General features: G+C 36.4%; 2 protein-coding genes across 5 annotated transcripts in view; one reads left to right on the plus strand and one right to left on the minus strand.

The window, feature by feature from the left end:
* The first annotated feature begins 282 nt into the window (after positions 1 to 282).
* LOC123316843 (microtubule-associated protein futsch) overlaps positions 283 to 22,489 on the plus strand; it is a 40,694-nt gene continuing 18,487 nt past the window's right edge. For 3 of the 4 annotated variants that reach the window (XM_044903096.1, XM_044903099.1, XM_044903100.1), the window contains exons 1-9: positions 283 to 516; positions 8,556 to 8,634; positions 8,977 to 9,229; positions 10,182 to 19,714; positions 20,003 to 21,203; positions 21,296 to 21,507; positions 21,581 to 21,689; positions 22,001 to 22,114; positions 22,274 to 22,405. In XM_044903096.1, the coding sequence (XP_044759031.1) occupies positions 8,572 to 8,634; positions 8,977 to 9,229; positions 10,182 to 19,714; positions 20,003 to 21,203; positions 21,296 to 21,507; positions 21,581 to 21,689; positions 22,001 to 22,114; positions 22,274 to 22,405 (11,617 nt within the window). In that variant the 5' untranslated portion in view covers positions 283 to 516; positions 8,556 to 8,571. The remainder of the gene's footprint in view (positions 517 to 8,555; positions 8,635 to 8,976; positions 9,230 to 10,181; positions 19,715 to 20,002; positions 21,204 to 21,295; positions 21,508 to 21,580; positions 21,690 to 22,000; positions 22,115 to 22,273; positions 22,406 to 22,489) is intronic. The other variant, XM_044903098.1, reaches the window with a different exon arrangement.
* On the minus strand, positions 4,243 to 6,967 carry LOC123316844. The gene is made up of 2 exons (XM_044903101.1): positions 6,667 to 6,967; positions 4,243 to 5,058 (listed from the first exon to the last, which is right to left on the minus strand). The coding sequence occupies exons 1-2, from the start codon at positions 6,895 to 6,897 to the stop codon at positions 4,261 to 4,263; spliced, it is 1,029 nt and encodes a 342-aa protein (XP_044759036.1). The 5' UTR covers positions 6,898 to 6,967; the 3' UTR covers positions 4,243 to 4,260.

Raw genomic sequence — 22,489 nt, forward strand, 5'->3', positions numbered from 1 at the left:
CGACAAATTTAAAAAAAGATTGACCACAAATTTATGTGAATATTGGTGAGAATATCCCCCAGACCAGGTAAAACCGTGCCTGAACCCAAGCTGCCAAAAACAAACAATCGAATAACCGAGGTTAATCGAGACCACCTTAACCTTTTACGATATTCAACAATTACAGAACTGCAAGTGTAGACTAATAAAACTGATGACACCAACTCGAAGTGAGCGGGGGGCTTGGGGATCACCTGGGGGGCTCCTTCGCGAGGCTGCAGCCCAACTAATGGCCGCCAAAGAATCAACATCTAGTCGACCACTGGCGTTCGCGATCGCAGCAGCATTTTTCGATAAATCTGAAAACGCGCAAAACCACACACGTTTCGCAGAACTCTGTCTCCTTGTTTTTCAACGAGATAATATATAGTGACTTTTTGAATGGTTATTGCTTCGAGTAGATCACTAGTTCACATTTGAAAAAAGTGCACGCTTGGCAGCTTTTGTTGTTTCTTGGGAAAATTAGCGTAAGGCAACGTAAGTATTTTTTATGGGAGTCGTACGTAGAATAGGAATATGAACATATTTGCTGAGTGAGGAAGATTGCGTTCGGTTCCTGAAAATACTTAAATCATAAGAATATATTACGAATTATGATTGAGGAACAAATACAAAATCCAAGGTCAAAACCAACAGTGTCCCACAATTCACAAATAATTGCAAATTCAAGATCATTTTTCATCTTACGAATGAAATATTCATTCAAAAATTGAGCAAAACCTTTTATTATTATTTAAGATTTTTCAACGATTCAAAACGAAACTTTCCACACTGCTTCTTCATTTCTTCCAACTTCCAAATCGTAATCTATACAGGGTGAGTCTTTGACTCATATAAATATTTCAACAGTAGATTCTTGAGGTCAAAAGAAGCACTTTTTTCCTTTACCATTTTTTCCGAATCGGCTCGGTTTGAAAGATACAGGCTGTTGAAAAACCATAAAAAATTATATTTTTAGTTATCTCACAAACTGTTTTTTCCAATGAAATGAATTTCGAAATATAGTTTTTGATTTATTTGATGAATCTTTTTCAAACACAACATATCACCCACGGAAAAAATGGTATGGGAAAGAAGTATTTCCTTTGACCTCAAGAATCTACTGTTGAAATATTTGTACGAGTCAAAGACTCACCCTGTATGGAGAGTGGATTAAAAGGAACGTACCAAATGCACATATTCGATATTTACTATTTTGTAGAGAAATACTCAAATGTGGTTAAGATTTCAAATAAAAATTACCTGTCTGCAAATTTCCATTCATAAAGTTGAAGTTATTTGTATAAAGCAACCCTAATTTTTTGCGCCAGAAAACGATTTCTTTTTTGTTGCTGATTTAGTCACTGATGGGGTTTTTACGAACCATTTTTCATTATTGAAAAGAAATTATTTAACTTATTGAATTCGAATTTTCACATTTTTTCGTAGGATTTATGTTATCCCACATAAAATTAAAAATTACTAAAATAATTGGATATGTGTTCATTCTTTGACCAATTCCTACCCTGCGAACACTGCTTGTTTTCTCTTCACTTCAGGAACATTCAATAAAGTTAATAATGCCATCCTCATAATAAGAAAAGGGTTGATATTTAAATCATCCTTAGTACCAAAAGGTCTATCCATTTCTCACACAAAATTTCGTAATGAAAAACTGTCCAATTGAAGTAAAGGAATGCTTCGCACGTATTCTGCTCACAGTAATTGACCATACAAGAAGCTTACAATGCAATTATTAAGCATTGCCATCATTCCTATTTCTGAGCTCAAATCACTACCAATTTATTAACGAACAAATCCTGAATTGTGTAGCGTCGCATTTGTTACTTTTTATGAATCGAAATTGTCGTTGCATGTCTTATCTTACCTTATATTGATGGATTATTGAAGAAGACGAAGAAAGTGTCATTGCCTTTGAGATGTATAGTTTGAAGGGGAATATATTGTCGAAAACATCCCTCCCATTAAGATCATAGGTCGATTTTAAATGTTATTACATTAAAAAGAAGGAAGAAATTGTAGGTAATGCATAATTTCTTTTATTTACCAAAGACCAGAGGAAATGACGAACTAAAACAAACAAAGCCAAGTGTGTATTGTGCATATCCTTGAAAATTTCAGTTAATCTTCATACTCAAGTATATACAGGGTGAGTCTTTGACTCGTAGATTCTCGAGGTCAAGAAAAACCCTTTTTTTACAATTTTTTCCGGATCGGTTGGGTTCAAAGGATACAAAATCATAAAAAAATGTTATTTTTAATTCTAACTATCTCCCAAACGGTTTTATCGAATGAAATGAATTTCGGAATACAGTTTTTCACTTATTTGATGAATTTTTTTGAAAACAAGATTCTAATTATGACAGTTACGTACCATAAAAAAACAAAAAATTCAAAGAACCCAACTCTTGAAAATAGGTTAGACACTATCTAATGAATATTTTGTAAAATGAAAGTATTCTTCATGTTTTCTCGTATAATGCGCCGTTTTCGAGTAATTTGATAGAAATTTGAAGAATTGGGTACCTTGACTGAATAAAACTCTGTTTAAAAGATCCACAGATGTGTAGTGTCATAGATTTAGGATTTAGCTAGTTATTCTGAAGGTAATTTTGTTTTTCCAGGGGTGGCACAGCTCATTATGAAAACTTAACATGGCTATATCTTTTTATCAGGGCCATATCGGAAAGAATGGTATAGGAAAAAGGTGTTTTTTTTTTTTACCTCAAGAATCTACAGTATAGCACCCTGTATAGAAATGGTATGAGTAGATTATTACAGCCTTACCAAAATTCATGAATCTTCGAATTCCGTGACCTACCACACCCATGCAAATGTTAACAAGTGATTCGCAATGTTTTTTCATGGGAACTCAGTTATGCAGTTCTCAATACAGGTCAATGCCAAACGCACAATTTTATCGGTTTTCGGGTTGTGGAAGGAATTCCACACCTCAAGAACGTCCAGACTGTTAATTCGGATTTCCGAATGAAAAAAATCAATTTCACTAATCAATTTATATCTTTGATGCGTCATGAGTTTGTTTTATTTTTTATTCGACAATTTCACACTGTATTTTCTTGAGTTCTTACATTGAGTATTAAATTAAGTTTAATATGAAATTGGATTACAGAGCTTGTTAGATTATTGATGCTTGGCAATACTTGTTGTAAATCTTTCATTGAATGGACTAAATTCTGGAACTTCACACGTCTCATGAAACAATTTACAAAACAGTCGAAATTTACTTTGGATTTATTCCCAATGGAACATGTACTCATGTAAGCACTTATTATTTTATCTATGTGGATAGAACCACATTATTCCAATGTTTCTGATATCTCCATTTATGCAAAAATTAATTCGCCATAAATTTGTTATAAATGAGAGAATTGAGTCTACGCAGATAAAGCCTGCAGATCATCATTATAACGATGTCATTTATTGGTCCAGAAATCAGCTCGCGAGTAATTCGAAATAAATTTAATTGCTTTTAACATCGAACAACAGCGATAATGGTGTGGTACAAGAAATGTACTAATACGAGTACTAAGGGAATTTATCGCTTCTGTGGTACTCCGCTATGTAAATTTCCGAAGCTGCAGGCTATTCGTTGGGATGTTGTTGATTTGCTTATTTGTTTATTTACAAATATTATTGACATGACGTAATTTTTCATTAATATTCGTTGAACTTGGAACATGATCTGAGGAATGGTTATTTTTGAGACTTTTATGAAGAAAGACGGGAATTTTATGAATTATCGCAGTGATCCTCACTAATGTTGGGTTTATACAGCTTTCCTAAAGACTTAGACATCAGAAAGGAACGAATATAATGATAACAATGAGTGCTATCCTCAAATAGGTTGGTTTCTTTCTTAAATAAGACAAGGGTCACAATGGGTGACGTATGAGTGGACAAGGACTGTAGATTTAAGGGCAAAGACCCCTAGACAAGGACTCCTCAGGACTATAACCCAACCTAACCTAAACACTAAAGGTGTTGGACACAGACTAAACTTATCGAAGGTTGTCTTCATGCTTTGTAATTAATTAATTCTTCTGACTCTGATGGGTATGACTTTTTTAATTTCGGTGATTCTACAGGGTGTCCCACGATTGATGGGATAGGGAAAAATGAAAAATTCTTCCCACTAGAAGAAAAACACAATATTATACAAAAGAGGAATAAAAGACACAGTAATTCAAACTTTGAATTTTATTCCGTAGAGTCCAGCAATTTAACAACAGTTTGAACATTGTACCTCGATCTCTGTTTGTAATAATACCTATAAACCCTCTTTGTCAACGTTTGTATACCGCAAAGAGTTTGTTCACCTTTGGTCAGTATAAATTTTTCTTCGGGAACAAAACTTTTATTGTGCACATTCACAAGATATGCAAATTTCACCGTCTGGTTGTAATTCCTTATGATGTGTTCTACGGAAGTTCCCTTATCCTGGGTGAGGGCAGGTACTATAGGCTTAACATCTAGAGAATCCCACCCCATGGACTTTTTACAAGCTACTGCAAAGTCATAAACTTCCTTGAAGTAATGATCTAATGGATAAGTGATAGAACTTTCTGACGCTTGTAAAGATATGAACAACTTGACGTTTATCCTGTTTTGTTCAACAACTTTCGCTAACAGCGAACAATTTGGCGGTGTGTCAGGAGAAGGGTCTAGCATATTAGCCATAAAACTAGGCGTTTCCGATCTTATAGGAAAGCATTTGGTCAGGTCAACGTCAGCTTGGTCCTTTTTCGGCAACCTCTTCTTTTTCAAACATTTCTCATAACCATCAGGATTCAAACAAGGTATTATCAGGTATTCCACCATGAATTTGAAGTCGTTTTTGACGAGGTAATCGATCAAGAATAAAACCGACGAAACGGTCATTTTTTCCATTCCATTACATCCAGCTTCTATGAGTACACTCATCTGTGGACGTCTATGCCTGTTCGAGCATATCTTGACCAAACAAATCGGCCTCTGTTCCTTTGAATAACCCAAACGCTGGAAATTTCAAAGATATTCATTTTGAAGCTGATGAGGCCAAGCAAAAAGGACGCTATTTCGAGACAAAAATTTTCATTCTTTCCTGTGTATTATAGATACAAAAATATACAGAGTGAGCCTTCGACTCGTACAAATATTTCAACAGTATATTCTTGCTTTTTTGCTCTACCATTTTTTCCGATTCAGCCCTGATAAAAAGATATAGTTTTCATTATAAACTGTGTCAAACCTGTAAGAACAAATTACCTTCAAAATAACTAGCTAAATCTGTGACATTACACATCTGTGGATGATTTAAACACAGTTGTATTCAGCCAAAGTACCCAATTTTTCAAATTTCACACAGATAGTCTTTGATTTTTGAACATCAAATTACTCGAAAACGACGCATTATACGAGAAAATATGAAGAACACTTTTATTTTACAAAACGTTCAAATATACGTTAGATAGCGTCCAGCTCAGTTTAAAGAGTTGGGTTCTTTGAATTTTTGGTATTTCTATGATATGTAATGGTCATAATTAGAGAACTGGAGGATGTGGATGACATCTTGTGTTCGAAAAAGATAAATCAAATAAATGAAAAACTATATTCCGAAATTCACTCAATTCGATAAAACCGTTTGTGAGATAGAACTAAAAATATCATTTTTTTATTGTTTTCCAACAGCCTGTATCTTTTAAACCTAGCCGAATCGGAAAAATGGTAAAGGAAAAAAGGGTTCCTTTTGACCTCAAGAATCTATGGTTCAAGTATTTGTACAAGTCAAAGACTCACCCTGTATATTTATGTTCACAGTTCACAATAGTTTCGACAAAAGATGAAATGCCTGATCTCACGAATGAAGATTGCTCGAATACATTCAGCTCTAGGCTAAAATCAATTCATTTTCCGTCTTGGAAAATGTTGTTTACTCTCACATTAAACTGGAAAACTTGTTAGAAAATTCGAGATGATTGTAACAAGTTCTGAATAAATATAAATTGATTAAATCGACATACAATAGCATCACCAATTCGAGTTATCTGCTTGCCTTCATAGTTTCTGGAAACTGCATACAGTCCCTGGCCAGTTTATTAGACGCACTGAGGATTTTTTTTATATTTACTGGTATTGCTCGAGGAAAAAGCAGAATATTCGAATTTCATTTCCACAGTATGTCAGTTTCATCTACTGCTCTCATCAAATTGTTCTATTTGGCATTTATTTTTGATGTTGTAGGGTTAGTACTTAAGTATGAATTAGTACTATGTCTTCCAGTGGACGTCTTGCATTCTGCAGGTTCGGACGTTATTTCGATAATCCACATATGAAATCATTATCTTCGAATGCAGCAAACCGAACAATTCTGCATTGATAGTATGAAGCTCTCATAGCTACACAGGGTGGCTCAGCAAAATATTAGAATTTCATGTTTAATCATCAATAAATCAATATTTTTTATTGAATATGATATATTATATGTGAAAACCATTTACAGATGAAGTATATGTAACATATACATTCAATTTAATAATTCAATATTGAGATTTTGCATCGAATCAATGCGTCTAATAATATGGCCAGGGACTGTATAGCAATAAATAGTACTTTATTGTCTTTTACCTCGATGATACATTTATGTTGATATAATTCTCCCAATTTCACCAGATAATCGAGTATTTCCTTGTAACTCAAGAATTTCTCGTGCCAAGACTCAAAACGACGAGCTATAACCTTCGTTTGGGTGATCACAACTGTTTTATCATCGTCGCTGTTATGTTTTTTTATTTCCTCAGTATGTCCGTCTTCTGAAGCTTCAGTTGGCGAGTCATCGTAGCAAGATGACGAGGACATCCCCAAAATTTAAATTCATCGATGTGGATAACATTAATCATTCGTGACTTCTGACATTTAAGGGCCATCAAAGTATTTCACCAGGAGAAATTCCTCAAAAATTCTTTTTCTTCATTTCACGCCTCGAAATGAAAAATCTTTGACTACGCCACTGCAGTCTACTTAAAGGAGTGTCTGTGGGATGTGTAGAACTGGTCAAAATGAAGCGTTTCACCAAAAATCAACTATAAATCTTTCAAAATGACAAAGTAGAAAAAAAATCTTCTTGTTCGAACATTCCAACAATCGTCGTAAAAATGGGATTAAATGGTGAAACATCTTTTTCAACATAACTAACAAGCACTCTCAAGAAACTACCTCGATTTTCTACATTTTCTTTCACCCTAAATTGCACGATACAACAATTATGATTCTCTCAAAAGTGACCTAATGCATCTAATCCGATGAACTTGGTACTGAACCATTTTCATTGTCCAGCCATATGTTTATGTTTTATTTCGCTTTTGCGATGCTGGACTCACCTTCCACAGTGAAACTTTACGGAGTGCAAATAGCAAAGGGTTTCCTTCCGAATATCCACTTCAATTTTTGAGCAGTGTAGTTTTATTAGGATAACTTCCTTGTTTTGAATAAATTGGTACAACTGAATTATTTCCAAGGAATGCTATGACAGGTTTTCGATCAACGTTTCGTGTTTTGATTCCTGATGAAGAAGAAATCATTTTTCTAGAAGAAATTGATATTCATCATATTCAAATTGATCCCTTCCTTTCGTGATTCATCGAACAAGAACAAATAAATATTCCCAGTGAACTCTGCATATTTCGCAATTGAATCAAAACACCAGCAGCAGATCAAACAATAAATAAATGTTCTAATAAGGTATGGCCGAATGCAGAAGTGATGTCATATTTGGTGGGCGAACAGTACAACATAACGAAGGTGACAATTTTTCAATCGTAGCAGACGTTGACGAGGTCGCTCTGGAAATCACTAGAATTATTCCATTTTCATTTGTCTAAATTAGGAACTATTAAGCAGATCTTCGATTTAAATGAGCGGTTGTGATGGCTGGAATGGAATGAATTGATATAAATTGAGTTTTTTCACATTAGTGCCCTACTCGTATTCAATTTTTATGGGATTTGATGTCAGTTAATTTATCAGCAGTGTATTACATTCAATGCGCAAATTTTCATTGCATGTTGAATTACTAAAAACGAAAGTTGGTGCTCATTCACTTCATATCTGTTCTTAGAACAGAAGCGTCGTTATGCCATCAAAATTTCTTGAACCACCAGCAAGCATCAGCAAGACTTCTCTAGAAGCTAAATAAATATCGTACTTGTTAGAGGTGGCTTCTGATGACATATCAGATATTGGTTTAATACAACACGAATCCTTCATTCTATATTGTCTAAAGTTGTTGAGAATTATCATAATTCGAACACCCAGTGGTTGATGCAATACCCGATATTCATTATTTTATGCTCGCTCTCATTAACTAAATTTGGACATATCTTTATAAGGGGGTACAACTTGTTTTATTTAATTTTTCCTTACAAACCTTGAATGGTACTGCACGTGATATGTGGGTCAAACAAATCGAAATTTCAATGACTTGATCGTCAATTTATTCGATCTTTCTTTCGTTTCAGTTACGTCTAGAAGGTCATGTCAGCCGTCAACGAAAGCAAGATAATCCACATCAAAGATGAAGATCTACTCAAGAAAATGGTGAGTTGATAATCGAATCAAATTAGGTACGAGTCTTTGACTCGTACAAATATTCTAACAGTAGATTCTTGAGGTCAAAAGAAACCTTTTTTTTCATACCAGTCTGTATCTTTTAAACCGAGCCGATTCGGAAGAAATGATAAAGGAAAAAAGTGTTTCTCTGCACCCCAAGAATCTGCTATTGAAATATTTGTACGAGTCAAAGACTCATGATTAGGGCATGTCAGAATTGCAGAGCCTTAACAACCCTGAGTTTTGAGATATAATTTATATCATTTTGGATTGTATAAATGTTTATGTAATTTTTGTGGCAATGACGAATTGTATAATTTCTTATTTCAGTGGCACGAAACCGAAGATTTTGGAAGGAAAAAGGAAATAAGAGCTCACATGTATAAACTGAGAGAGGAAAGATTGAAAGATTTATATTGTAACTCCGACGTTAAAGACATACACCTGATCACGAACAAGAAGACTTCTTTCAACCAATCTATGCATGCTGATGCTCTGGCTGACCATAGTTTTGCCAGCTTGAAAAGGAAGGAGATAAGAGATTCTGAGTCGCCAACTAAAGATATCAGCTATAGAATGAAAGGTATGGTAATTCTCACTTCAGATGTGCCGTTTCTCTTGTTGAATCCGAGCCTCTTGTTGCTGAGGATGATTTGGTTACGGATGGGTTTTTTTATCACTTTCTCTTTACCATAGGGATGAAATTGTTGAACCCACTGAACCATCACATGTTCCTCCTTCAACGACTTCTGCAATGTGCTTTGAAATTTCCATTTAGTTCACTACACACTGCGAGAAAAGCACATGAAACTTCTTCGGAAAAATTGCTCACCTATCAGTTGTTTCTTCTTGGAATATAATTGAAACCAATCATTATCAAAGGCAGGCTTGCAGTTTTACCGATTCCATATCTTGCAGGCAAATTGAATAATCATTTTTAATCGTCATATCCAACCGTTATCCATAGCTTTGTTCAAAACCTCTCCCGAGTAATGAATACTCAATTTCTCGTCGATTCAAACACACGTCTTTACGAATATCAATGTTTTTCGATGAGGAATCTTTTACAGTTCAATATTCTTTTCCGAAATGTCATAATATGGCCCAAATGCGTGTCAAAAAAGGAGGAACGTCTTTTGTATCTCGTTTGAGATCTTTATTGAAAAAGAAACGTAAGTCATTTATTTTCTTATTAAATAATAAGGAATACACGAAAATAGCTGAACTATACATGTAATTTTGAAGAAGTAATTCGTCAATATTTTCATATTGTATTCCACTTTTTACTTAGGACACAACTTTTTAGAAGCAGGCATCAGACTAATCCAAATTTGAATACAGAACAGGCTTATCATTTCTAGATTTTGTGTTTTGAACAAAAATTATATGACCCTCAATAAAATGCGATATCAGTTCTATTATTCCAAGTACCCTTCTATCGACTACATACTTTCGAAGATTTCCTTGAGGGGGTTATCATCTCCAAATCATTTCATTCATCAAATTTGGAAACTGATATACACTCATCATTTCAGGTCCTTCAATCAACGAGGGTTGGAACATATCCAAGATAGAAGAACACAGCCAGGATGGAAAAAACCATAAAATTTCACAGAGCGCTCACACATCTGGCACCGAATACATCCCACAAGGAAAACTGGACTTCGAGGCTAAAAACAACCAAGAGTTGACGACATATCATGACGGCGATGATAAAAACTTCGTCAAATCCCAAGGAACCTCTTCGAACAGCTTCATTCGCCAAGAAGCGGTTGGTGGTGATGGAAACAGTAGTTTCAGAACGTCTTCTTCGCAATCTAGCAGTTCTTCCCGAACAGTGACTGAACAGAAGTCAACCTATGGTGATGCAATAGATTACCCGAAACAATCGATGATTGATCATGGAGGAAACAGCAACAATTTTACATCTTCGACTAGTGTTAATACTTCAAGAACAGATACTAACAAGGATGTTGGTGATTACACTAGAAAACAGGTAATACTAGAGTCTGCTAATAGAGACGATCAGAATAATTACAGGACATCTTCAACGAATGCGACTTCTTCTTCGAAGATAGTGACTGAGTCTCAGAAATCCCAGGATGATTATTCCAGGAAACAGGTATCTGATAGCGATATCATCGATAGAACAACAAAAGTATACACTACTGACGCTCCCAGAGAGTTGAAATCACATCCAGGCTATGTGGAGGGACGCACCAAGATTACCAGAGAAACCAAAACTCTGGCAGATGGAACAGTTGTGACCACAACCAAATATGAAACTAAAGGCGTTGATGAAGTGAAATCAGCATCCTCAAACCAGTACATCAGCTCTTCCAGTACTTTCCAGGATAACAAATCCAATGTTATCACATCGAAATCCCACAATGAAAACTTCTCAACTCAAAAAGTCATTGAAGATCGCGACAAACCCTCTACCAAACACCAACCGAAGTCTAGATACTACGTGGAAAAAACACACACCATCCCTGATACTACAGAGAACATACACCATAACATCCAATCCCGAAGAGAATCTAACGTTTCCGAGAAAAAATTCGACACCACCAAGAACTTCCAATCGCATGTAGATCAGAGATACGAGATTATCAATGATCTAACTGAAAAAAGGTTGGATACGAAAAACACTGAGAATGTGAGAAATCAGACAACACAGCACATAGAGCTCGAAGATTCAAGTAATCAAAGGAAGGAAAATGTCAGAAAAGAAACTGTTGATAGAAATAGGGTACAACAAAAAACGGTTGCAACGCATGATGTGAATTCAGTTCCTTTGGGAACTCCGATCGAAATCGAAATAAACCTAACAAGAATAAACGATAACCAAGAGTTTAAGGGACGAGAACCTCAAGTTGGAAAACAAGCAGTACCAAAATCTGCGCCCGAGAATGTGTACGATACTCCGAAGAGGAGGGAACCCATAAAACATCAGGATGAAATCACGACCAAACATAAGATTACAGATGGACAATATGATACCACCTACAGGACGGACTACACAACCAAGAAGATCAGCGTGGAAGTAAGTCCAACCCACGATGCATTCGCGAGATCCTTGAGAGCTGTTAGTCCTGATAGACTCAGTTCTAGAACCAGCAGTAGGAATTTGAAAAGCAGCAATTCGTCTCTGAGAAGTAGCAGTAGTCCTGAGAAGAGCTACACAGACAGAAGACACCCTCAAAGGATGTCACCAGATAGATATACGAACGGAAGGTATCACTCTCCTACGAAAAAAACACCTGAAAAATTCTCGAGTACTGAGACGATAACATACAAAAGTGTCTCGAGACCTAACACACAAAGGATTTCACCTGATAAATCTCAAAGGAACAAACATACCAATGAGATAAAACTAACATCTAACATTTCAACATCAACAAAGAAGACAGAAAAAACTGATGACAAAACATACAAAAAATCACAGTCTCCCCCTAAAAATACACCACGTACTTCAATTCCCAACAATGAACAACGTACCAATGTATACGAAATCACCACTGATTTAGATGATAATATTTCTACCTACTCACATTCCACTGTAACAACGAGTAAGACAGATAAACGTAACTCTAACGTCGATTCCAAGACTGTGGAAGAATTCTACATTAACGACCGAAATAAACCTGTTAACGAAAACCATCCAACAAAGGAGACTCCAAGAAAAGATAAGCCTATAGACAGACCCTTGAAAAGAACGGACACTTACGAAGAGAGATGTCGCCAAATATTGGGCATAACGAGCGACTCTAATGAAAAACGTAGAAGCAGTCTCGAGAAATTGAGGAAAAGAGGTTCCACTGTACAATCACCTACAGATTCACCAACCAAAACATCCCACGAATCACCTGAAAAAAAACCTCATGAATCACCAAGGCAGAAGAGTCCCACCAAACAGGGAGTTCCACTTCAAGAATTTCCTTCTCAAATAAGAAGATCGCCTGAAAAATGTTCCCCCGAAAAGAGAACACCCAAGGAACCTTCTCCCACTAAAGGCAGAAAGCCTTCTGTTGAGGGAAAAAACATCCAGGAATATCCATCGCAAACTCGTAAAACTCCAGAAAAGAATGATAATACAAGCTTTCCGAGAAGATCTTCGGACGTCCGACAAGAAAGGAAACCATCTAATGAAAGGAAGCCAATTCAAGAATTCCCATCTCAGATTCGTAGGACTCCAGAGAAGTATCCTCCCGAGGACCAAAACGTTACTCCAAAACATACAGATAGCGAAAAACCTTCCACTCATCAAAAACCACTTGGGGAGTATCCTTCTCAAAGGCATATGTCCCCAGACAAGAAACAAAGTCCAAGTAGAAGTTCGCCAAGAAAACCTAATGAAACAAATCAAGAAACAACTAACGTGGATATAAGTTCTAGAACAACATCACAACTCATCATGAGAGACGAATCAGAAAACAAGAACCAAGCGACATATTCTAAAGACAATATCCGTATTCAAACTGCTAGTAATACGAGTGACACATCCTATGAACAACCTTCGCCAACGAAACATCTTCCAAGAAAATCCCTAGAGAAAATAGCTCCAGCTGGCTCTCCTGACAAACACCAGAGAACTACAGAAGTGACCACAACCCTTTCTTCAAGTCTTAAAAATGAAAATATAACTAACATTACAAGAAATGAATCACTCCCTGATGATGGGATACCCTCTATTGGTAAAGATAGGTCCAAGAAACCTTCTCATAAGGAGCCCACAACCACCAAACATAAACCCAACAACGATTCATCAAGTGAGGAGAATGACATAGAGGTAAACCAGGTGAAAATTACCGAACAAGTAATTTACGACATTCCTAGAAGTGCAGTCCACAAGATATCGTCTGATGAAGTCAAAACAACAGATGAAGAAAGGAATACTATAATTTTAAGAACCAATATAAACAAACAACAGAATGAATCGAATATGAAAACCATAACATCAGATTTTATTTCTGAAGAAGCACAAAGCCTTCTTATTGAAAGTGCAATAGATGAACAGGATGATACAGAAACACCTCTGAACACAAAAAGAGGCCCGAAAGACGACAAATCACCGAAGTCATCTCAACCTATTGACAAAAATCAGACAAAATCAAAACCTTTCAATTTACATGACGTGAGAACTGTTGAACAAATAGACATTGTAGAAGATATCTCGATGAACAAGAATACTGCAACAGAAGAAAAAGTGACGAAATCGAAGACCGTTGGAGAATTAGTTGAGAGTTTCACTTTGAGAGAAGAAGATAATATAAGAAAACCATTTGAGAAACCCAGAGATAGTTATCCAAATTCTTGCCCAATGCCGAAAAAATCGAGTCTAACTAAAAAATATGTTAACATGGTTGATGTGGAAAATTCAAAAATAACAACCAATCAGATTCAAATCAATGAAACAATTAAGCAAAGTTCAACCGACAGCAAACAACCTATTCAGCCAAAAGATGGAAGACCATCTTCAAATGAAAAACCTCAAAAGCTGGACGAGATAGTGAAGCCCAACAAATATGAAGATATTGAACTGAAGAAAGGTTCGTCCATTAACAGAACTCCAACGGATAAAGATCTTCAAAAACCGTCTCCACAGAAGACTCAAAAACCTGATAATGAGAAAGATGCAAAAGAATTGGTGGTTGAAACAAGATCTGAATTTACTTTAGTGAGTAACAAACCATCCTCTACTTATATACAGAAGACAAATTCTCGATCTCCATCTAGAAAACCATCAGAGGAGAAAGTTCAGAAGAGCTCTAAAGATTCTCCTCATAAAAGACCTCAACAAGACGATAATTTGATGGTTATTGAAGTTCAAGAAACTGTAACAATAGAGAGCGATGAAGAAATCGATGAATCAAGGCAGATGTTTCCAAGTGACTCTTACCCATCCCAAATATCTAAAAAGATTGTTCACGTCCAAGAGGATAAGGAAGAATATGAAAATTCTGAAGAATCTGGACACGAACTTACTGAAATCGAATTCACAACAATCAAACGAATTCCAAATAAGGAATCTAATGAACCTTTGAAGAAATCTCCGAACAAACATCAACCCCAAGAAACAAAAATGCCTCAAAAATACGATAAGAATCAGAAACGCGATGATAAAGAAATAAAACAGAATACAACGAACAAAACAGTTGTGCAGAAACGAATTCACACCGAAAACATATCGAAGGAGAAAGATATCAAGACACTTTCACAGAGGACTCCTAGTGGTTCTTCCTTATCGAAGAAACCTCTTATTCACCAAAAACTCAATAAGAAAGAGGAGGTGGATGTGGAAGTCAAAAATAAAGTTTCAACTGTGAGAAAATCATTCGAACGGAAGCAGACAAAATCTGATTCAGTGAGAAAAGAGAATGCGCCTCATGGCAGGCCCATGAATGGTGTACCTTCCAAAGTTCATCCTTCTCATAAACCAATATCTAAGAAACCCCTGGAAACTGTTGATAAGAATAAGAAACCTATCAAAGAGACGCCTTCCAATCTTGATTCAGATAGTAGTGAAGCTGAAGAAGAAATCCATACGAAAAAACATGTCCTAGAAACATATGAGGGAAGAACTCCTGTTGAAGAACCGTTAATAATGAAGAAAACCGTCAGTTTACTCTACAGCGATGATGAGGATGAGAAAAAGGCAACTCAGTTATTGATTGAATCAGAAATCACTGAAATCCAACCAATAACTGATCAGAAAAAAGATAGACCCACTAAATCGACTAAAATGACAACAACCAAACTAATCAACAGTGAGAAGAACGAAAGAACTGTTCAGAAGACCAAACCATCCCAAAAAACTCCTCATCAGACCAACAATATGAGTAAAAAACCTGAAATCCCAAAACAGCCATATTTAACGAATGGGGTAAAGAAAGATACAATTAAGAAAGAAACCAAGCAGAATACTCTGAAAGATATAGAAACATTCAATACTGTAAATGAAGATAAAAAGATACTCCTGAGGTCCAATAGGGTCGATGAAACAGTGAATAAGAAGAAAACGTCTGTTATGACTACTCATGGTAATACACCAATAAATAAATCACCCGATACACCAAAAACAGCAAATGGTGTACCGAAGAGACCATCTTCACGACAAACTGTAACAAATGAAAAAATCACCACAAGAGTAACAACCAAAACCAAGGAGCCAGCCAAACCAACACAGAAATCAAACAAACCATCTATACCTCAGAGGAGTACAATGACTTCAACAGTTTCATCCAAAACTAAAACAGAATCGAAAACGACAAAGACAAATGCTGTGAAATCGAACATCAAACCTGTCGAATCTAAATTCAAACCAAAACCCAAGAAAATCGAGGAGCCTGAAGATTCTGATGAAGAATCACTCGCAGATAGTTTGGACGAAAGTGTATACAGTTCGATGAATGACTTAACGAGTACCACCCAGAAGACAGAAATCCAAACATACACTTCTGAAAACATCGAAGATTTGGAAAAGCATCAAACCTCATCTGTGAAAAGTCAATTTAAAAGTGTTGATAGGACAGAAAAAGAATCTGAATCAATAACAGAAAAGAAGCACAAAGCAACAAAATCAATCATCCTTAACAATAAAGATAGGGGTACTGTCGATCTTCAAAGATCTATATCGTCTCGTGAACCAACGCCTGATAGGATGTGTCCACTTCCCGTAACCTCAGATGAAGAGGGAAACGCACCAAGATACCCTGACAAAGTTGTTGAACCTGAGGAAAGTTCTCCTAAAAAGAGATACAACAGATTATTCGATACTTCAATCCACGAATATGGCGACATTCAGTCGAAAAAAATCGTGGAAATCAACGAAGATTCGAATCAGAAAGCCATCGACAGGGTAGATAACGATGATGAAAGTTTGCTGACAGTTAATAAAAAAATCAATAAATTTTTGAGTACCGCTGAAAAGTTAACAGAAAAGTCAGTTGTTGACATAAGCCAACCAGCACCAAAGGTTCATCGGCCTAAATTCGAGGTGAACGATGATTTGAAGGAAGATGATTGTCTCTTGAGCGTATCGGACAAAGTTCAGAAGTTCATTACAGAAGCCGAACATCTAACGACGTACAAAGATACACAGCACAGGAAATCAGTGAATGTAGAGGTTAGATCAGACGTTGTGGACAAAATCAACCAATTCACTTCACCACAACATCAAAAGGAAGCAAACCTTTCACCAAGAAAATCATCAACACCCAAAAATACACTTCCATCATCCTTCGAAGAAACACACCCAGAAAGGAAAGAACCGGGAAAGACAACCATTCCAAGCCAAATCAAACTGGATCAAGATGTATTTATCACAACAGAATGTGCAGAAATAGAGAAAGAATCCGATTTTTTCAGAGCATCCAAGAATATTCCGAAGGACACCAAGGAAAAACCAGAAGAACATGACACACCCAAATCCTCCCATGAATCCAAATCGAAAAAAACGGAGATAAAATCGACTACGAAGAAAACCTCTGTTGAAACAGACGAATTCAGTTATGAAGATACTCAGATTTCTGAGCAAACTGATGAGACTCCAACGAAACCAAGGAAAAATTCTTTGAAAGAATTCACTCCCAAGAATAGACGGCCTTCCCAAGAAGAAAAGGTCATTTTGAGCTCAGTTGGTAGACTGAGAAGTAACGAAAGTATCAAAAAAGCTAAAGCTCTCTTTGATAATACGGAAAGTAGTACCAGGGAAGAGAAAAGGCAAATAGATATTCTGAATCGCCCGTCTGTTCTTGAAGGCAGAAGCAAAACTGTTAAAGAAACACATTCTAAGAAAGTTATTGACAGAAACAACGTTACGCCTAAGAGATTAGATTTCACTACTGAAAAAAGAACTGAGGATAGACAGATCAAAGTCGAATCACATAAGAGACAGAGTTCAGAGAAAGATGTTCCCAGATATATGAAACCTTTGGATCGACAATCAAAACCTGAAGATCACGAACATCCAAGAAACGATCATCCAAATTATAGTGGAGATAGGCTAGGAGATTCCCATGAAAATCCTGGATATATGAAACCTTTGGATCGTTCTCACAAACACCCACAAGAAAGTGCAGCACCAGAATCTCAAGATCAAAGAAATACTCCTAAACATTCTGTTCATGGCTATGAATCTCACAAACATTACACGTCTACAGATTGGACCTACAAATCTTCAGACACAACGGAAGATAACACACCGGTATACATGAAACCTCTAGATCGTACTGACAAACATCATCACTCTCAAACACTTTCGAATTCGGATTACCAAGAGCACAAATATGCACCTAGCCATTCGGTACCAGAGGATCACAAACGTAGGCCTTATACTTCGAATGAAGATGATACTCCAGGCTATATGAAACCAATAGATCGATCTCATCAGCACCACCATACATCTTCAACTCCAGACTCTCAAGAACACAGATCTCGTCCAAGACATTCTGCTCCTGAAGATGACAACCGTAAGCATCATTCTTCTACTGACTGGACATATAAATCTGGTACCAATGAAGATGAAATTCCAGGCTACATGAAACCCTTAGATCGTTCATCAAGACCTCAGTTTGATTCAAGGGAGCCATCAAAATCGCCAGAAAGACACACTAGTTCAGAAAGATATCATGAAGGTGATAAACCTGGCTACATGGAACCTCTAGATCGTTCATCAAGACCTCAATTTGATAGAAGGGAACCATCGAAATCACCTGAAAGACACACTATTTCAGAAAGATATCACGAAGGTGATAAACCTGGCTACATGCAACCTCTGGATCGTTCATCAAGGCCTCAATTTGATTCAAGGGATAGATCTAAATCACCTGAAAGTCACACTACTTCAGAAAGATATCATGAAGGTGATAAACCTGGCTACATGGAACCTTTAGATCGTTCATCAAGACCTCAATTTGATAGAAGGGAACCATCGAAATCACCTGAAAGACACTCCATTTCAGAAAGGTATCACGAAGGAGATAAACCTGGCTACATGCAACCTCTGGATCGTTCATCAAGACCTCAGTATGATTCAAGGGATAGATCTAAATCACCTGAAAGTCATACTTCATCAGAAAGATATCATAAAGGTGATAAACCTGGCTACATGGAACCTCTAGATCGTTCATCAAGACCTCAATTTGATAGAAGGAAACCATCCAAATCGCCTGAAAGACACACTATTTCAGAAAGATATCACGAAGGTGATAAACCTGGCTACATGCAACCTCTAGATCGTTCATCAAGACCTCAATTTGATTCAAGGGATAGATCTAAATCACCTGAAAGTCACAATACTTCAGAAAGATATCATGAAGGTGATAAACCTGGTTACATGGAACCTCTAGATCGTTCATCAAGACCTCAATTTGATAGAAGGAAACCATCCATATCGCCTGAAAGACACAGTATTTCAGAAAGATATCACGAAGGTGATAAACCTGGCTACATGCAACCTCTAGATCGTTCATCAAGACCTCAATTTGATTCAAGGGATAGATCTAAAACACCTGAAACTCACACTACTTCAGAAAGATATCATGAAAGTGATAAACCTGGTTACATGGAACCTCTAGATCGTTCATCAAGACCTCAATTTGATAGAAGGGAACCATCGAAATCACCTGAAAGACACACCATTTCGGAAAGGTATCACGATGGAGATAAACCTAGCTACATGCAACCTCTGGATCGTTCAACAAGACCTCAGTATGATTCAAGGGATAGATCTAAATCACCTGAAACTAAAGATCGGTATAAGAAGCCACACGGTTATAAACCCTCTGAAAGCGGCCCTGAAGAAGATTTGCCTGGATACATGAAACCTTTGGACAGATGTGATAGATCTCGCAGTCCAAAAAAAGATACTGGTGTTGAGAAAAAACCTCAAGATACTTCTGGTACACCAACTAAGTTTGGCGTCACTTTAAAGAGGACTGACTCTTCTAAAGCCGTTACTTCTCCAAAAACTACAACAGATAAAAAACACCCACTTCTATTGAAGAAGCAAATTACAGAAGAAGAAATCGAAGAAGTCTTTGACTTGGAAGTACTCGAGGAATTGGTGAGTATGATTTATTTTTCATTCAAACACATGTGAAGTTAAAATTGATTCAATGAGTTTTTGTTCTCGATCTTCGTAGAAATGTGAAATATTGAAGGATTTTAATGCAAAAAAAGGAGAATTAAACTGTCGTTTTCCGCAAAAATTTATTTTATTTTTCGTATAAATAAACTAGTACTAAAGCACAAATCAATTACAGTTACGAAAATTTAATTCTCAATGTTTATTTCGATAGAAAACTAAGAAATTATGAGAGGAAAAATCTAGTGTATAAATTTTTTTTCCCAGCTCTTAAAGTTCACCATTTACGAACTACGAAGGAAGATCAGAACTCAAATCCGAATTGTGAAGAAACTTATATCCGAGGGCAAATTGGAAGTAACAATACAGAATATGAAAAACAGCAAAAAGCATACAGAGCACACCCTTCAAACAAGAGAAAATACCAAAAAAACGGATCAACACTCTAATGTTAATTCGAAAAACGCCAATTCAACAAGGAGAATCCAGGAGAGTCAATCTGTTGAGAGGAAAAATAAGCAAGAATTTTCCGAATATACAGTAGAGTCTTCCAGAAAAGAATCATTCAGTTCAACGTACACATCAGAAAGGCAAGATTCAAGAAGGAGTAAAACACCTGAAAAAAAGATACAGGAAAGAAGGACTTCCAATGGAACAACACCCGAAAGAGCATCTCCGGAAAGGAAACACTCTTCAAAGCCAAGTTCAGAGAGGAATATTGTTGAAGAAAGAACCACTTCAGTCCAGGAAAGAAGAACTTCCAGTAGACCAACACCTGAAAGAGCATCTCCAGAAAGGAAACACTCTTCAAAGCCAAGTTCAGAGAGGAATATTGTTGAAGAAAGAACCACTTCAGTCCAGGAAAGAAGAACTTCCAGTAGACCAACACCTGAAAGAGCATCTCCAGAAAGGAAACACTCTACAAAGCCAAGTTCAGAGAGGAATATTGTTGAAGAAAGGACCACTTCAGTCCAGGAAAGAAGAACATCCAATAGAACAACACCTGAAAGAGCATCTCCAGAAAGGAAGTATTCTTCAAAGCCAAGTTCTGAGCGGAATATTGTTGAAGAAAGAACTACTTCAACCCATTCAACCTACACCGTCAAAGAAAAAAACAAAACCGGTGAATCAAAACCACCCACAAAGACCTCATCCCCAAACATATTCAATTCTAGCTTGAAAAAGACCGAACCTAAAGTTAAATCACCAACATCAGCTCCTCAACCAGAATGGATAACCCAGAGAAATTTGAAGAAGACTGGAACTAATGAGGTGGTGAAAAAATCGTCTGTGTCCTCTAGTAGCAGCACCATCAAAAGGCAAAATATAAAATCTACAAGTACTAAAGAATCTGAGTCAACTGATTTGATTGCATCCAGCTATGGAATAGGTCCAACTGATGAAAATGGGGCACCACTCTTCGGATTGAGGGCCCTGAGAGCTCAAAATACTAATGGTACCACTAAAGGTGGGTTCTGCTTTCTTGGTGAATAATCAGATTCCAAAATATCAGTCCAATATTATTAATCTTAAATCTTGTTCATTGTTCATACTTTTCAGTTCAAGGAACAGTTATAAGCAGCCAATACTACTCAGAAACTGGTAAAGAGCCTGTTGGTCAAATAAGTGTCACTAAATACTCTTCTGATCCAAGAGATCTAGGCTCAGATGAACATTCAACACGAAATGGCGATATCTTGAGTGTGACAACAACCCAAAAATATGGATATGATGATACCCCTTCACTCAAACAACTAACAAGTACTGATCAGGTAAGATGATTGTCGATGTATCTGAATCTGAAAAATATGGTCGTCACACAACTGATCATTTTTCATGTTCTAGGAAATCTGTGATTCAAGAACTAACAAACGCAAAAGTAGCACCAAAACATCGACAATTACAAGGAAGAATTCCGTCAAGGCATTGACACAAAAATTCGTTGAAAATGCTGGTGAGTTTTAATAATATTCTAGTATGCAACAATACATTGCCCACGAGTGTTAGAAGATTTTCTAGAACATTCTCGACGTTTCCTAATGAAACCAGTGGATATATGAATTTTTATAGAGTATTGGTGAATTATGGACCATAAAACACGAATGATAATGTCATAATGCTTAGGGAAACAGATTATTACCACTTTATTCAATAATCGTGACTTAAGAAAATTAATATAACGAACATCTGTTTGAAATTTGTTAGGTTTTTTTCAAATATTTCAGACAGAGAATTGTTTTTCTGCAATATATGATCAATTTTCAGTTGAAGTATCGAAAAGTGAGCGGCAATCAACCTACCCAAAGGCAGGACTGATTTTGCGAAGCTCCAGTTTCAAAAACGAGTCGGCGACAGAAGATGGTTACAGTGAAATTTCAGGTAATCTCCCTCCCAAAAGTTATATCAATTTCTTAAACGATTCTCCGAATATTTTGTAGAAAATGAGAAATTTTGTGGTACCTCCATCAAAGTTTCACTAGTTTTGACGCAATTAATATCACAGACAAAAATAATAATGATTTTTTTCAACATTTCCAGCTGAGAAGAGAATGGGAGAGTCAGTATCCATAAAGACATCACACTCGAAATCAGCATCAGGTGGAACTTTTCTGAGGAATAAGTCCAAAGTTACCGATGTACAAGATGCAATAACAAGAATGAAAGCAGAAGGTATGAACAATCATTTTTTTTTTAACATAATCAACTAGATGAAAAGCAGCCCTAAAAACTATAACTATAGTTTGAAGTTCCTAC

This window comes from Coccinella septempunctata, chromosome 7 (genome assembly GCF_907165205.1).
Source record: "Coccinella septempunctata chromosome 7, icCocSept1.1, whole genome shotgun sequence".
In the NCBI taxonomy this organism is placed as follows: Eukaryota; Metazoa; Arthropoda; class Insecta; order Coleoptera; family Coccinellidae; genus Coccinella; species Coccinella septempunctata.

Coding starts and splice junctions, on each gene's coding strand:
- LOC123316844 (XM_044903101.1), bottom strand. CDS start 6,897: ATGTCCTCGTCATCTTGCTACGATGACTCGCCAACTGAAGCTTCAGAA. Junction 5,059..6,666: donor AACATAAATGTATCATCGAG/GTAAAAGACAAT, acceptor TGAAATTTCCAG/CGTTTGGGTTATTCAAAGGA.